Source organism: Mchenga conophoros, linkage group LG15 (genome assembly GCF_057382185.1).
Source record: "Mchenga conophoros isolate Kocher_MC1m ecotype Shallow Benthic linkage group LG15, M_conophoros_male_GT1.1, whole genome shotgun sequence".
NCBI classification, from domain to species: Eukaryota; Metazoa; Chordata; class Actinopteri; order Cichliformes; family Cichlidae; genus Mchenga; species Mchenga conophoros.
The window spans coordinates 10,428,324-10,445,059 of NC_140540.1; the positions used below are offsets into that span (position 1 = coordinate 10,428,324).

Consider the following 16,736-nt stretch of genomic DNA (forward strand, 5'->3'; position numbering starts at 1 on the left):
TAAGCTTAAATGATCACTAATTACTCTTAAATGTCTCAGTGAGGTGGAGAAGGCTTTGTGTGTGTGTGTGTGTGTGTGTGTGTGTGTGTGTGTGTGTGTGTGTGTGTGTGTGTGTGTGTGTGTGTGTGTGTGTGTGTGTGTGTGTGTGTGTCTGTTAACCAACCATATAGTCGTAGAAGCTATTAAAAACTCATTAACCTGCGTTTTATTTGAGGCCCCCTGCCCTTGTCCTTCATAGCACTAATGTATTTTCCGTGACTTTCCCCCCCCCCTCTTCAGATTTAATTTAGCTCCTCTTTGATTTCATGACTCGCCTCTGTTATTGTAGGATATCTTCTCCTTTCCTTGTAATTTTGTTTTATGACATGGAGTGAGTCGAGTACAATACGCCCCCCGGGGAGGACCACTTGCCTCCACGCCAACAAATATAATTACCGCTGATCAGAGGAGTGAAAACAGACCGCCGCTTATCTGCTACAGCTCTTGCCTTTCCTTTTTTTTTCAAACAGCATATTCAGACGGGGGCTCTGTGGCTGTGGAAGTATATATTTTTTTTTAAAATGGGGGGAAAAAGAAAAGAACTGCAGGCAGAGGTGGTGCAGATGCAGAACTTGATGCCACACTACACCGAAAAACATAGAAGGTGATGCTGCTTTATTTGTGGACACGGGGCCACCATGTTTGGGGGGAAAAAACATATGATCAGAGTTCATTGGTAAAGAGTTGTATTTAAATTCGAAAAATGACGAGATTTTTAGTGTAATCATAACTTATATGGGGCGAGGGCATCTTAAGCCACACCAAACGTTTACCTGGATGTGTCACTTTAATCCAGTCAAATCAGCTTGGACTAGCACAGACAGGTGACCAGTGGAAATAACTGAAGTCGCTGAAAATGCAGCTACGCATTCAAATCGTCCCATTATTGAACGGGGATCGGTGTGGATTTAACCTCGCCTTGAAAAGCACTCGCATAACTAGCTGTGACCGTGGCTTTGCAGTGGGATAAATCAGGCTAAGTCACCGCCAGAAGTAAACAGCTAAAGTCCTTTCATGTTTACCAAGTAAAGTCCTCTGCTCCATGTTGACAGGTGAGAGTTCATAGGAGCAAAGTTGGTCCCCTCCCGATGGAGCTGCGAGCCTGAGTGTGTAACCCCCCAAGAAATGGTGAGTGCGTGCGCGCGCGCGAGAGAGAGCTTGTGTGTGTGTCAGACAGAGGGAGAGATAAACAGAGAGAGTTGCTAAAGGGGCTCTTTGACTTTGAGCGCATAAGCCCTTATTTCATGGTGCCATTGTTTGTTTTAAGGACGTCAGGCTTAATACAGTTCCAGGCGATTTCCCAGCATGTCTGTTCGCCCAAGCACCTCCAAGGCGCTGTGTGTGTGCCCCTCTGTATGTGTGTGTGTGGGTGTGTGTGCTGATATGTGTGAGTGCGCCCTTCGTTCCTGTTGACTTTAGCCCAGCTCCCGTCATAGCCAATGATTTAAAAAAAAAAGAAAAAGATTCTTCCAAGAAATAATTTACTCAGACTTAACAGAAATCAGAGCGACACGTTAACGTAAAGCTATAGTCAGATTTTACGCGTCCAAAGCAGATGTACGATGTTCGGAATATGCGGCATCTGTGATTTTAATGAGTTCGACTGCAGCCATATTCCCGTCAGCCTCACTGAGCAGCATTCTTTTAATTGGCTATTATTTTCAGGCAGGCCTGACAAGATCCATGAGATGTTTGAGCGAACAGGTTCATATCTAACTGTTGGAAACTGGGTTAATCTGTAGAAAGGTGTGTTTTATCCCCCAGACCTTATCCCGAATGTCAGAATAAACATATATATATACATGGAAATATTTTTACATGTGCAGTCTTCGTGTGCATGGCTGTGTGTGTGTGTGTGTGTGTGTGTGTGTGTGTGTGTGTGTGTGTGTGTGTGTGTGTGTGTGTGTGTGCGTGTGTCACTGTTTATCATTGCTCCGTGTTTGGTTTGCACATGCATCTCATATTTCCCTGTTAGCTTCTCTTTATGTTGTGTCATACATTTGCTTCTGCAGCTATGGCCAATACCCATTCATGCAAATAAAGCATATTTGAATTTAAGATAGTGTGTGTTTTGTGTGCGTGCGTGTGAACTGCCATAAAACAGGCGATAGAGGATGACCCCAACCCCCGCCACCTCTTGCACGCACGCGCACAAGCACACGCCTCCATAATCGCCACTACTTGTAGCCTAGAAAGAGAGATGTGGGTCACGGAGGGTGGTAGTGGTTGCGGAGTGGGGGGGGTAAACACACTGTGCCAGTTATCACAACCCGGTAGCCAAGGAGTAATATCATTAATAAACATGTGTAAATTGCTGTTATTTTACTACAGCGCTGGGGCCTTATGGAGCTTTCTTATATTTCAGATTCCATTTTACCTTGACCACAAAAACAAGTGCACATTTTCCTCCTGCATCCTCATCTCCGCCGTGAAAGCTGAATACATTAAGTCCTGGACATGAGGCCCAACAAGGACTTCAGACTCCTACTCACTTATTACACTCGAATCCCGAAATCCTCCTCTCCTCTCCTCTGTCCTGTCTCCTAAACCTTTTTATTCAGGGACCCGGAGACCTCTCCGGAACAAAACAGCTTTTAGCGCTACCATCTCGCCCTGCTTATGATTTCGCAAATCTCTCTCTCTCTCTCTCTCTCCCCCCCCCCCCCCCTCTCTCTCTCTCTCTCTCTCTGTGTCGCTCTCTCATTTCTCCAAAAACTGTCTCTCTGAAAAGAAATGAGCTGTTGTAGGAGCTCATCAAGTCATTATCTGATTAAGGTCATTTTATAACTGCTGCTCAAGAGATTTCTTCTTCTGCCAAATAATATTCATTCTTTCATTAATTCAGGAAACTTAAATTCATGAAATCTCCACCGGCTTAATAATAATAATAGATAATAATAATAATAATAACAGTGATAATAATAATAATAATGGCGACATTGATCAAAATTCATACTAAGGAAAAATCCACTGGCTCCTCTCCACTTCGACATACCATGCGCCGAGTGCGTGCACTTATTACCACTCAGCACGAGATAAAAATGTGGCTTTATAACACCTCTGGGAGAAATATTGTTTTTGTAGCCTCCCTCCTTCTGCATTTGGGCACAGCTCTAATAAATATGTCAGTAAATTCGGCCATCAGTGCGCAATGTCAGAGCGTATTATCAGTCTTGGGCATCGAGGTGTGTCGCACTCGATCCAAAAGAGGTGGTGGTGGTGGGGAGGAGAGAGGGAGTTTGAAACAAATCCACGGGTTGATCCACCTGGAATGGGCCGCGATAAGAGCAGCCAGTGTTAAACCACACGTTTCCTCTACACCTCATCCGAGTCTTCCTTTTCCAAACACGCTTTCTTTAATGTCCCGGCCTGTTTTTCCAGCCTGTGTGCGCACCGACGGCACCCAGGGGAGCCGAGGCCAAATCAGCCACAGGCCAGTTAGGGAGCAGGAGGGGGGCCGGGACACCTGCTTTGGAAAAGCCACTCCAGACACCAAACTTTGCTGACTTCGTTGCAATTCGTTCGTCCTAAAAAACACTTGCTTGCGACATGGAAAAGAGACTCGCCTTTTCCTTTTTGGCGCCTGACAGAGGGGCATATGGAAAATAAGATTTCTCGTTAAGTACTTTAGGATCCTGTTTGTTCAGTAGGATAAAAAAAAAAAAAAGAAAAAAGAAAGAAGAAAGAAGGAAAAAGAAAAAGAAAAAAGAAAAAAGAAAAACGTGCAACAAAATGGATCCGAAGCGAGAAGCATGGAATAAAAATAGCTGATTTCATGAGCAATTGTGCAAGAACTTTTTAAACCGTTTTAAAAACATTTGTTAAATATAATTTGAGAAAGAAAAAAAAAAGAAAAATCAAGTTTTTACGTTACTATAATAATAATAATTTTAATTATAATAATAATTTTCTTCTGAAAACTATTATTTGCCAACCTGGAACGTAAGATCAGCAGTATAGATGAATGTGCCATGTACCCTCAAAAACAATCGAATAAAATAATTCTCTCCATCCTAAACATTAAATCCAGCCCCAGTAAAATGTTCGTAATATTAAGAAAAAATTGTGAATATCACCTGTTGTAAATGTCGAAGGTTAAAACATTTGTTTAGCCGCGCGCAAAAGCGGCTGTGTTATGATGAAGCATCCAGTTTGTAAGAAAGCAGGAGGACTGAGAGCGAGCAGCCGTCATCATTTCATAAATCAGAAGCCTCGTGGAAAGGATCAGGTGTCACTGTGCGCAAGGTTGTGTTACAGGTGGGTGGAAAAACTAATAATATGTTGAAAATCATTTGGTTTGCAAACATACAGGTAAATTCTTTTTCTTTATTCTTCTTCGTTTTACCACCAGGTTAGAATTCATCTTTAGGGGGGATATTTTAGTGACAGCAAGCTGACAGAAGCTTCGTGACGATATTCGGCTCTTAATTGAGCTTTTTACAAAAGTGATGTTTAGTTTTCTTCAGACAGTGGCTTCTCTGGATAATCTGAATTCAAAAGCAGAGCTGTAAGCGTGATGTGCTGCTTTGCTTTACTCGTCCATTAATCAGACTTGGGTGCAACCAATGAGAAACCCGCGTGCGTAAAATATCTCTACATGCCATTTTTATCCCCCAATACTCAAGTGACCCCCAACTTGTTTGTCCCCCACGAGAATGCACGGTCTAAACGTGTGGCAGTGTTTTTGCCGGAAAGATAAAAATAAAACAAAAAAGTATATGCGGTATATACCCATGACTGATCTAAAAAAAATACGCCGTGCATAGTTTCCTCTGACATACAAGGATCAAATTACACAGTTAATATTATTATATTCCAATCATTAAAGATGGCTGGGTTTGAAAGAATGCCTAATCGAGTATGATCGAAACTTGAAATAACAGAAGGGTTAAAAAAAACTGGATTCCAAAAGAGACCTTTAATTTGAAATTTATTGCAAACAAATAAAACGAAGGCTGAAAGATGTCTGGAGACATTTGCGTAAAAACGGTACAACGTTTACTGTTAACAATAACTTTAATATGATTTTTAATCCGTTTCGAAATGAATCAATTTATTTGATTCATATTCCCAACAATTATTATTTCAAAAACATTCAAAATTCTTGGCTGAAGCTACTGACACTTTATTCCACATTTCCTGGGACTACGCAGCACTTAAACCGTTTATTACAGAAACTTTCTTTTTTTTTTTTTTAAAGAATAACCATGAAAATAAATAACATAGCCATGTGTATGTGTGTGTCTGTGTGTTGTGATTTTCCCCGCTGCTTAAGAAGTGTCATGTCAAAGTGTGTAACGATTCTTACTCGCGTCGTCGGTGATTTGTGAAGAAACATTAGTAAGACTGCTATTTCCTTTTTTTCTCTCTCTCCTCCTCTCTCTCTCTCTTTGGTAGCATGCTCAAGTCCCATTCTCTGGTCAAGTTCAGCGAGTTGTTCTCCGGACCCGACGGACGCTTCTTATTGGTAGGTTGCGACCGTTACATCACGCCGCTCATGACGCGCACGTCTTCCTGTTTCCTTCAGCCGTGTCTTAAAGTGGATCTTAGTGGCGGAGGAGCGCTCCAGCATCCAGTCCTCTGCATCCAGTGCGCCTCGGAGACACACATACACGCGGTCTCGCGCTCTCTCTCCCTCTCTCTCTCTAGCATACTCTCTATGTCTCTCACTCTTTCACACAGCACAGGATAGAGGGAGAGACCGACGCGCAAGAGCTCTTTTAATCTTCTATATTTTTCCCCTATTTTGTTCTTTTCGCTCGCGTCGCCGACTTTATTCCAGCTCTTCATTCTCTGAGACACTGTTATATTCCAGCATACAACAATCCTCGGTGCCCTGCGCGTATTCTCATTTTTCCCCCCCGCAGGAGTTCAGGTTGTCCCCCTCTTCATCAAAAGGGTAAGTAACCTTGTCCTCGGATACCTCCCTCTCTTGTTCTCGTTCTGCCTCGCCTGCGCACGGTGGGCGGAAAAAATAAACAAATCAAACATCGTTAACGGGGAAATTTATTATGGTAATCAACTGCTAATCATTTCGATACGACATTATTTGCTCTGTTTCGTACCCTCATCTTGATCTGTGGTGAGAGTTGCGCGAGCAGCCCGTGTTTGTCTCGAGGATGATTTGCGAGCGGTAGCCCAGCCTTCCTCATCAAAGCACAGAGATCAAGTTGATTTCCCAACTTTAAAAAAGTAAGTTTGGGAAGCGAGTTTTTGTGCGAAAGGAATCGTGATTTCTAACAAGGGCTGTTTTTGGTTGGTTTTTTGGTTTTGTTTTGGGTTTTGTTTTTTGTTTTTTTTAGGCTTCATGTGTTTGGCTCTCCTCCGCGCTTATTGTAAACTGTGAATTTGCTATGACCTCATATTGTCTTTGTCCCATTGGCTAAGTCTTATTTCGACTCATTACGGGGTTTTTTTTAATTGATAAGTCAAACAAAGAGTCTTGCACAGTAAACTACCGAGGTACTCAGCCCTCCCGGTTGGTAAATGGGGTTTCTATCTTGTGCGGTAGCTCTCTAGGACAGATGTGATAAAGCGCAGTGTTTCGATTGTGTGCGCAACTCTTTTGATATCCAAGTCTGTTCGCTGGCAACTAAACAGATATCCAAACCAACAGATTTCAGTCTCACTTGAAGAAATGTTGCCGGACTTTTAGTTCAAACCTTAAAGAATTATTTTTAATTGAGTTTAAAACTTGAACTTTGCTCCTTTAAAAAAAACTTTTTGCATTTTCCTTTTTTTCCGTGAGAGGTTTAAATGGTCCTTTTATGCGTGTATTGTTTATGAGTTTTTAATTAAGGTGTATCCTTTAAGTTTGAGTGAATTTCTGTATGTGAGTATGACAGATGCTTAAAATTGTTGCAAGTTTTTTTTTCTTTAAGAGAGAGAACGGGAGAGTGTGAGAGTGCGCATGGGCAATAGGGGACAGGTGCGTGTTCGGCAAAGACAGGTGCTGGTGACTATTTCAAGCAAGTTTCCCGAGACAGTGAAGTGCGTTTTTTCTTCTTTCATTCTTTCTTTTTTTTTTTACTCGTGTGGATGTATCAGGTCTTGTCTGTATGCCTGGATATGGCTATCACGACCTGAGCCAAAGGCATTTATCAAATGTTTTATTTTAGAATACTGGTGTCACAGTTTAACCCAGTGTGCATCCAGTAAGTCTGTACTTTCACAGTTTTATCTGCTACAAAATGTAATTTTTCCTCCCTGAATTACATCAAATACCATGTGCAACATGTGCACCACACTGCACAGTTTGCAACAAAGCCAACAGCGATGTTGTGTGTGTGTGTGTGTGTGTGTGTGTGTGTGTGTGTGTGTGTGTGTGTGTGTGTGTGTGTGTGTGTGTGCATGCAGTGTGAAAGTGTGGGCCTTAGTGGCAAGACAGAAGTCTTTTAAAAAGTCTTTTCACATGCACTGACAATGTAAAGATGATACATTTCTTTTAGTTGTAGCTGAGGAAAAAGTATTCCTGAATCAAAAGAGAGAAATTTCTCCTGCTGTTTGCTTTCACTTGCACTTCAAAGAGAGCCTTCGAAATGAATGCCTTTGAATGTTAAATTATAAACATAGATCTGAATCCGCCATGTGACATGACTGCAGCTGCATTTCCATGTGAGCCAAATCAATATTTTTTATGTTTGCACACTATAAAAAATTAAGTTACCTTAAATTCATTAGATTTTATCATTTTCTGACTGAGCCATTGCGAGTCCTGACAAAAACTGTCTTGTTTAAAAATAAAAATAAAAATGTCCACCTACACTTTTATCCTAAGAAAACACTGAAACAATTCACAAATTACTCACCTCAAAATATGTAATTTTTTTTACAGAAATATTAAATTGTTTCTGACAATAACATTTGAGATAGGCTGCATCTGATATGGCTCTGACTGAGGCACTGCCACCGCTGCTTACATAGCATTATTGATGCAGCCCTGTACTGACAAAACGTTTTGCTTTCAGAAGGGCATTAGGGTTTTTTGTAAGAGCGCTTTAAGTTGCTCCTTGCCAGAGTTGACCCGCGTGACCTATTCATTTGAGCAGAATTAACTGCCCTTGCCAGATGAAAAGACAAACAAAAAACACAGAAGTGAGCTCATGCTGGCACCATAATCAATAGGCCTATTTTGTGTTTCTTTTTTGTGTCACTTTTCCCATTGAGTACGATATGATGGCCATATTGATTAATGTGAATGCAGGACTTTTACAATTGCGCAAAGACTAAACGTGGTTTTAAATATTTTGAAATTTCTTGTTGAATTGACCGACAGCGTTTTAGGCTTCAGTAAAGTGTGTGCAGTGATATGTAGAATGTGTACGGCATCCTCCTGCATGTTTTTTTGTTTTTTGATGATCTTAACCCTGTTTCTTTTTATTTGATTTTGTGAGCTCCTACGTTGGCTCTCACTGCACAATCATGGAAATGAGGACAAGTACTTAAGTAATTATCATAATTTTATGCAGCTTTGTGTTCCGTGGGAATTGGTTCAGTGTCGCGCAGCATGTAACATGGGACAGGATAAAATGTAGGACTTTGCCCTGGAATGTCGAGCCAAGGCCTAATTCTGACCCCGTCTCCCTTTAGCCCTGTGTCCTTACTACCTAAATGTAATCATGAATGTTTAACGTTCATCACTTGCAGAAACTAAGACGAGGTACTCCCTGCTGCTTTGAGAAAAATATCTTTAGGTTAGACCCATCGAATCGGCTACTCCAATTCTCTAGAGGTTAACGGATTCTGACTTTTTCAGTATATGAAAAAATGTTTAAGCTTTTTTCTTTCTTTCTTTCTTTTTTTTTTTTGGTACAGCTTTGGTTCTTGCTTAAGGACAGGCCGAAGTGAGGGAGTTAGATTCTGAAAATATTTTTCACTTTGGTGAGTCATGCAGCTGTGATTTTTTTCCCCCTCCAGGTACTCAGAGGCTTTGATCCTAGAGGACTGGGTGTGTGGGATATGGCCCAATAGCAGCAGCCCGTGATGCCGGACCATGACAGCGACTCCCTCCTGAACAGACAGACCAAGCGAAGACGTGTGGACATTGGTGTTAAGCGGACCGTGGGCAGCACATCCTCCTCCACAGCAGCAGTCACCACAGCCACCACTGATAACATTGCCCGCGCCAAAGCAGCCATTTTTAGTGCCATGAACTCTTTGAGCTCTCATTCTCACCACGGATCAGACACCGACTCCATGGAGTGCTCCGTTGTGCAGCCACATGGTGGGCCTGGCGTTGTGTCAGCTAGTGACAGTGAGTCCAAGTCCAATGTACTCCGAAAGCTACTGAAGAGGGCCAACTCATACGAGGACACCATGATGCCCTTCCCTGGCACCACCATTATCTCTCAGCTTCTCAAGAATAACATCGCCAAAAATGGAGGAGGGCCCGAGAGGGGAGAAAGAGGGGACCGGGGTGATAGAGGGGACTCTGGCTTCCCTGGATCAGGGCTCTCTAATGCAAGTTCTGATGCTCCCCAAGAGGATGCCTGCAGTAACTCCTCCCAGGACAGCACCCCACAAGAGTGTTTGTCACCATTTGGCCGTCCTCCTGGCCTGGCCACCTTTGACATAGAACGTCTCAATGATGAACACCTGCGTGCCAAGAGAGCTCGCGTAGAGAACATTATCCGTGGCATGAGCCATTCCCCCAGCGTGGTAGTACCTGCTGCTACCCGTCATGAGCGTGACCATGATATGGATGGAGAACGGGACATGGAGCTGGACTGCCCACCTCCTCAGTCTCAACAGCAGGCCCCCAGCAGCCCACGGGGAGGCGAGGTGTGCAGCAGTAGCCGAGAGAACAAGCGTAAACAGCGTTTGCCACAGCAGCAACAGCAGAGCTTCACCCAGCTGGTATGCCAGAGAAAGGAACAGAAGCAGGAAGAGCGACGGCAGCTCAAACTGCAGCTGGAGGACATGCAGAAGCAACTACGGCAGCTGCAGGAGAAGTTCTTTCAGATATACGACTCAACTGATGACTCAGAACACAACGACCTCCACAATGACATAGGAAACATGTCAGAGGACAGCCCAGCCAGGTCTGATAACGGAGGTGACGATCGGGGTGGAGATGACTTGCGCTCAGACAATGAGATGTCTGACCTGGATCCGGGCCATTTCATAGACAGGGCGAGGGCATTGCTTCAGGAGCAAGCCCTGCTGGCTGACGGAGAGAAGCCAAGAAGAGAAGGGCTTAGCAGGAACAAAGGACACGGAGGTCCGGGTTCCTCGATGCATGCTGAAGGCAAACAGCTGGCAGAAACGCTGAAGCAGGAACTCAATTCTGCCATGACCCAGGTGGTGGACACAGTGGTTAAGGTGTTTGCAAAGCCTCCACGCCCTACACCTCAGCAAGCCTTTCCTACACTTTCCATACCTCCTGAAAGATTTCCTACTGCTGTCAATGGAGACAACCCCAACTTTCACACCGCCAACCAGAGGCTGCAGTGCTTTGGCGATGTCATCATTCCCAATCCGCTCGACTCCTTTACCAGCATGCCCGGGATCCCCGGCGCAACCAATGACCAAACTGAGGCACTGCCCTTAGTAGTGAGGAAAACACCCAGTGAGCACCACCACCAGGCCTCAGCTGTGGGTGCCCACGGTGGAAACCACCACCCCGCCCTTCACCCCTCCTCACTCTCTGCCTCCATGGGCTTCAGCCCCCCATCATTTAGACACCCCTTTCCACTGCCTCTCATGGGCTACCCTTTCCAGAGTCCTCTTGGCGCACCCCCAGGTAGTTATACAGGCAAGGACCGTAATTCACCAGACTCCATGGACCTGTCCAGGGAAAGCACCAGCTTGAGGACCAAGATGTCGTCAGGTCATCACCTGGGGCACCACCATCGCTCTTGTTCTCCAGCACACCCCGGCAGCACAGCCGAGGGGCTCTCCCTGTCCCTCATCAAGTCTGAGTGCAGTGATCTCCAGGACATGGCTGACATCTCACCCTACTCAGGCAGCAATGTATCCTTTAACAAATCAGGGTGGTGTGCGTGTGAGTGTGCGCGTGTTATCGGTCTCAGCTGCGTTTGACGCTTGAAAGGCCAAATAAATAAATGTTTTAACATTGTGTGGTCCCAACTTACAGAGGCATCAGACTATCTCATGCCTCTGTAAGCCAGGGGGGGGGAAAAAATCAGATTTCTGGTGGTAATTCCCCATAGATACAGGTTCGAAACACTGCATCTGAGCCACAAAGAGTTAAAAATCAAATCTTTTTGAGTATGTTTGAAACTAGCCTAAGAAACTGAGAAATTGTTGATGAATCACTTTTCCTCCCACTGCTGTTCTCCTCTCCATTGTACTGCATTGTTGTATTTATTTTTACACTCATACCTCTTCCTTCTCACAGCACCCTACAGCTTTTTCTTCCATCTTCAAACCTAAGTGCTTTAAAAGCCTTCTTGTCACATATCGCTTACTCGCAAAAGATTAGGCCCCCCACGACATTAACCACCCCAATTCTCTTTATAAAAATGGCCTGGAAGAGCAAGGAGGGGAATAGCTTCCTGGAACTTGGCACACAATAGTGTTATATAGCCTGCCTTATAGTTTAACCCCTGTGTGCCCCAATCATGCCCTGTGGATAAAGAGGCTATCCCCTATGGGAGGCTCAAATTGAATCCCCTGGGGACACGGGACTAATAGCTTAAACATTCAGTGCCTTCTCCGTTTCCTGTGTACCTCCTTAGTCCCTAAGTATTCAACACCCCTTAACCCTCATAAAAGTTTGATTGGCGTCACACTACCTTTTTTTGTCTTCGTATCATTAACATTCATTATGTGCTTAACTAATTAATCCTACCGCTTTGTACCTGTTGTCGATATTATTAGCGAGTGAATATGTACACTTAACACTTTGGTTCCCTCGTTTGTGCACACCTGAGTGCAGAGCCTTTTGTGTGTCTGTGTGCATGGATGCGTGTGTGCGTGTCTTTTTGTGTGTGCGTGTCACAAAAGGTTTGCCCGAGGATTCGGGAAAGATGTATATTTATGATTGCTTGTGTTTTCTCTTGTGTTCCTCTTATCATCCATCGCTGTTGTAAAAAGCCCACAATCATTGTCGTTTCTTCTCTCTTTTTTTCATTTCATAAAGATCTGTCAACAGCCCGGGGGGCCCTTCGGCTGTTGCTTGGCAGCCAAATACTTCTTTTTTTGTTTTCCCTCCCTGCAACCCCCCACACCCCCCTCCTCCCTCCTTTCTGTCTTTTCTTTGAAGCGGACGTTAACAGGTGTTTGCAGCGAGCTGTTTATCTTTCATTACCTCGCCTTGTCTTGTCTTCTGACCCAAGGGTGAACGCTTTCCAGAGATCCATAATCCTTTGCTTCTACGGGCTCCCGATGGAGGGATGAAAAGAGAGAGACATACAGAGACTGAGAGAAAGTAGAGAACAATCAAACCACGTATGCCAGATGCTGTGGCTTTCATTGTAGCATTTATAAATTCAGGGCATTAACAGACGTACTCTTAAATGGAAAAGAATCGAAAGAACATGTCCACATGTGTTTGACATGTGCTTGTTTTTATTTTTTTCATATTTTATTTCTCAATCCACAGGTTTCGAAGCAAAGTTGGCCATTTACGAGATATAGTTTTGCGCATTCTTTATTTTAATTAGCGTGACATGTATGAATTTGTTTGTTTGAATTTGCATCTGTTTTTATAGCAGCTTCCATTAGTGTGTTTTTTTTTCCCTAAGCCTCAGAAGTCAGGGACAGCTTGTCAGACATTTTGCGAGGTGTGTTCAAGTTCACCAGGTCTCGGCAGTATTGTGGAGCAGATGGCTGCTATCAATTTCCTCATTTGTTCACAGTCCGACTCCAAATTTTCTTGTCCTTACACCTGGAATTAGGAAGTAGAGCAGCTATTTTCCTCTCATGACTTTGGGCTTTGGGGAAGTGTTGTGAGAATGATGATGTCTTGTCAGATGTGGCAGGCGAACAGTGGGCCAGCTGGTGTGAGTGCACCATCATGACAAAATAATAGCCTTGCACACCACCCCTAAGTCCAATCACAATTACATTTGCAAGCTGTGAGTGAATTGGAAATAGAAATGTCTCATTAGGAAATATGAAGCTTCTTAATTGGTGGCTCAGTGGAGGTGGTATGGTGATATAACCGGAGAGGTGAGACCTTAACATCTTTGTCTTAGAACAAATTTTAATTTCGGCGATAAGGACGTAGAGAGGGGGGGGGGGGGGGGGGGGGGGGATGAAGCGACCCGTATACTAATTGAAAAAGCAGAAACAAATTAATCTAAGTGTAAAAGCGTGGCTTCAAACAAATCCCACCTTGCCTTATTGCAACAGAGATCTCTTTTCCTTCTGCCTCTCCCTCTCGCTCGCTCTGTCTGAAGATCCCATTGTATCCCCTCCACTCGGAGCAGATGGTGTGGTGTGGAAAGTGAAGTGCTGCTCTTTTGGCCAGGCCTGTCAGAGTAACACCAGCCTGCCAGGGTTTCCCCCACAAGACCCTCGCTGCGTATACAACTGACTCTCCCCTCTCTCTCTCTCTCTTACTGAATCACACAAAGTAGACAGGGTCTTTAAGGAGCCAACCCAGCGTGGTTCAGCATTTGCTGGCTTTGCCGTGTAACCCCGAGGCCAAGGGCAATCCAATCGAGCAGCTGATGCCTTCTTCCCGCTCTATAGTTACAGCTACATCTGGACACTTGACTGATTTTAACGGCCGCAGTCACCCCGGTTCATCATAAATTATGTCGAGCAATGTATCCTGTCCGCTCAAGTGTAAACAGTCTTCGGGAAAACTTAGAGCTGTATCTCCTGTGTGATATAAATCCCTGCCTCGCTGATGAAAACCCTTGTTGAAACAGCCCGGGGTTTTAACACGTTCCCCCGCCCCCCATCCCCTGTTCCCTTTTCAATGTCTTATCCTCCAGATTGATATTATCAGTTGCATTATACGGCCGTTAATTCACCATGGAAATGGCTTGGGCCGTTCGGTGGCGCAGATGTGTTTCATTCTCCCCATCACTGGCTGAGTCCAAAGCCTCAGAGCCCCTCTTCTCCTTCTCCTCCTCCTTCTTTTGCTCCTCCAAGGGTTTGGCAGCATCAGAGGAGCTGGGGGGCAGGGGTGGAGCAAGGGGGTGGAGGAGGGGGATGTAATTGAAGGCTGGAACCATGCTATCCCTCAAGGTGCCCCCACCAACCCATCTCCATCCGCTCGCTGCTGCTCAATCCAGGCGATCCATTAGGAAGACGAGGGAATCTGACGTGTATTTGAATATAGTCTCTGTGAGCACGAGCTGGGTTTTTGTGCCGGTGTTCAGGACTATCTCCTAGACCTTGTTTTGTCACTGATATGAAGCCAACATCAGACAGTCATATTCAGGCTTGGCATGTGCTGTCGCCAAGCCATTAGGCCTTCTTGCCCGTCACTGGCGTTAACTGCTGTCTTTGTCTGTGATATGCAAATGTCTCCTTTTTTCTTCTTCCTTTTTTTAGGGGGGGGCGGAGGTTAGCACAGGGTGTAGGCAAAGGCGTTTGCTCGCTTTGACTGTGAAATGAGCCTCCTTATGTAAAAGCAAGAGCTGTAGTGCTGGCCAGCTTTTTATTTACCGTGACGCTCTCACACCTGATACGCACGATGCTAATTGCAAGCAAATGGTTCTGCTTTGGTGCACTGTCTTCAGCCTCCTCAACCCCCCTCTGCAGTAACCCCGCACTCATGCCTAAAAGGAAATTTGGTTACCCACCATCCAAATGATTATTTCTTGCCAAAATTACTGCCATTTATTACCAAGTTCTAGTTTGTGGCAATGTCTGTGTTTGCTTGATGTAGAAGTTTATTTTTGATGTTCTCCCCCCTCAAACTACTGTCGTTTTCCTTAATACCAGCTGTTTTCAGATCCAAGAAGGTCTCTCCCCAAATCATCTGAAGAAGGCCAAGCTCATGTTTTTCTATACCCGCTACCCAAGCTCTAACATGCTCAAGATGTATTTCTCTGATGTCAAGGTGAGTCCAAAACATGCTCATGATCTACAGACTTTCTTTGACCTTACAAACCTTTCCATTTTTGCCAGACACCCTTCAATAATTTGCTTTTAATGTTGCTTTGACGATCTCTCTGTTTGCTGTCTCGTGTGTAACAAATGAAAGACAGGCAGACACCTTCTCCGACTTTGTCTTTTGCTCCAGTTTCTTCTCTACTTCCAACACACCTGCTTTAAAAGGGGAAGTTTGATTTGTTAATTGTGATATGCCAGCTTCGGTTGCCACGAACAATGTACACTTGTCTTCCCTTAAAACGATGTTGTTTCCTTTACTAAGGCATTGGCTTTATGCAAAAGACGAAAGAAGAGGAAGTGGAATGGGTTTACGTGAGGGAGCTGTAGAGCCTATAAGTATTCTAAAGATAAAGACCGGGATGAGTAATGGAAGGGTGGAGAGGGCAGAGAGGAGGATGGAGCCTAGAGACAGAGGAGTGGTTATCTGAGCAGGTGTAAGGAGGACGGTTTAATGGAGGGAGAGGCGAAGCAAACAAGTTCAGTTGGGGAAGACGGAAGGGATAAGTGCAAGCGCCACTTGGGAGTTTAACGAAAAATTTGGAAAAGGAAGAACAATACTGCACAAGAAAAAAAGGACCAGTAACACAATGGCCGTTGTAGATAACATGGTCGTTTTGTGTTATCGGGTTTTTTTTTTTTTATGTATGTATGCTTCTTTTTGGACTACACAGAGGAGTAAACACTGTGACAGACCCAGGTTTTCTCATTCAAATCAGAAGATAACGGTTCCCTTTTTTTCTCCCCTCTGCTCTTGTGTGCTGTCACCACCAACCGTGACTCGCGGTTCACTTGACTTTCACTCGTGATTTCTTTGGATGTTTGGAAATTCTCACATCATTTAAAAAAAAACAAAAACAACATTACAGCTTCAGACTGATTTCAATTTTCCTGTTCTATTTTTTTTTTTTTTTTAAACAGCGCAAACACTTAATATTGAAGGCTTTTAACCATTTTGCTCCAGTGACTAATCATTCCCATGGAGGTGGCCTCTCCTCATGAATGGCCTCATCAGATACTTAAACAAGGTCAAGATAATTAAGGGGATTATGAGTCACACACTGGTCTGTTTTTGTTTCCAGAGGAGGACAATAGACTCGAGCTGTAAGTTAGAAGACATGTATGGGAATGAGACCATCTAATTAGATTCACCCCGCGCAGCCACTTAGCGAGTGGTTGTCTTCAGACAAAAAGTCGTGAAGGCTAATCGGGTCCTGACTAATCAAGTCTGGACTGTCAAGAACCCTGTGAACGTGGGAAGTGGGTTGCCCTAACAAGTGGAGGACGCCATGACTGTTGTTCCCCTTCATTAAGCTTCTTTTATGACTTTCTTTCTTTACTTTGAGGTGTTTTTTTAAATGTTTTGTCACGATTCCATTGTTGATATGACAGAATATCCTCTCACTAGCTCGAAGACATCTCTGTTATTGTTACGGATATTGTTATAATGATTGGCGAATAATGAAATATTAGATAAACGTATTCAGTCAATTAATAAAGTCAGCTAAAGTTATTGTACTTTGGCTTTACAGTATATGAATTATAGGTAGCTTTGATTTTGCTGCTTTTTCTACATTTCGCTTTCATTTTCAAGCAGCCACAACCTCCCTCACCTGCACTTTTTATTTTTCTGGTCCATCTCTCTGTGGCTTTTAGCAACAAGC

At 44.0% G+C, this 16,736-nt stretch overlaps 1 protein-coding gene across 6 annotated transcripts in view; it reads left to right on the forward strand.

Annotated features, from left to right (window-relative positions):
• The first annotated feature begins 3,252 nt into the window (after positions 1-3,252).
• Positions 3,253-16,736, forward strand: part of LOC146557799 (prospero homeobox protein 1-like) — a 31,714-nt gene continuing 18,230 nt past the window's right edge. The window contains exons 1-4 of one of the 6 annotated variants that reach the window (XM_085245956.1): positions 3,253-4,296; positions 5,437-5,506; positions 8,956-11,010; positions 14,915-15,022. In XM_085245956.1, coding sequence (XP_085102082.1) covers positions 9,022-11,010; positions 14,915-15,022 — 2,097 coding nt within the window. In that variant the 5' untranslated portion in view covers positions 3,253-4,296; positions 5,437-5,506; positions 8,956-9,021. The other 5 variants (XM_085245958.1, XM_085245954.1, XM_085245955.1 and 2 more) reach the window with 5 other exon arrangements.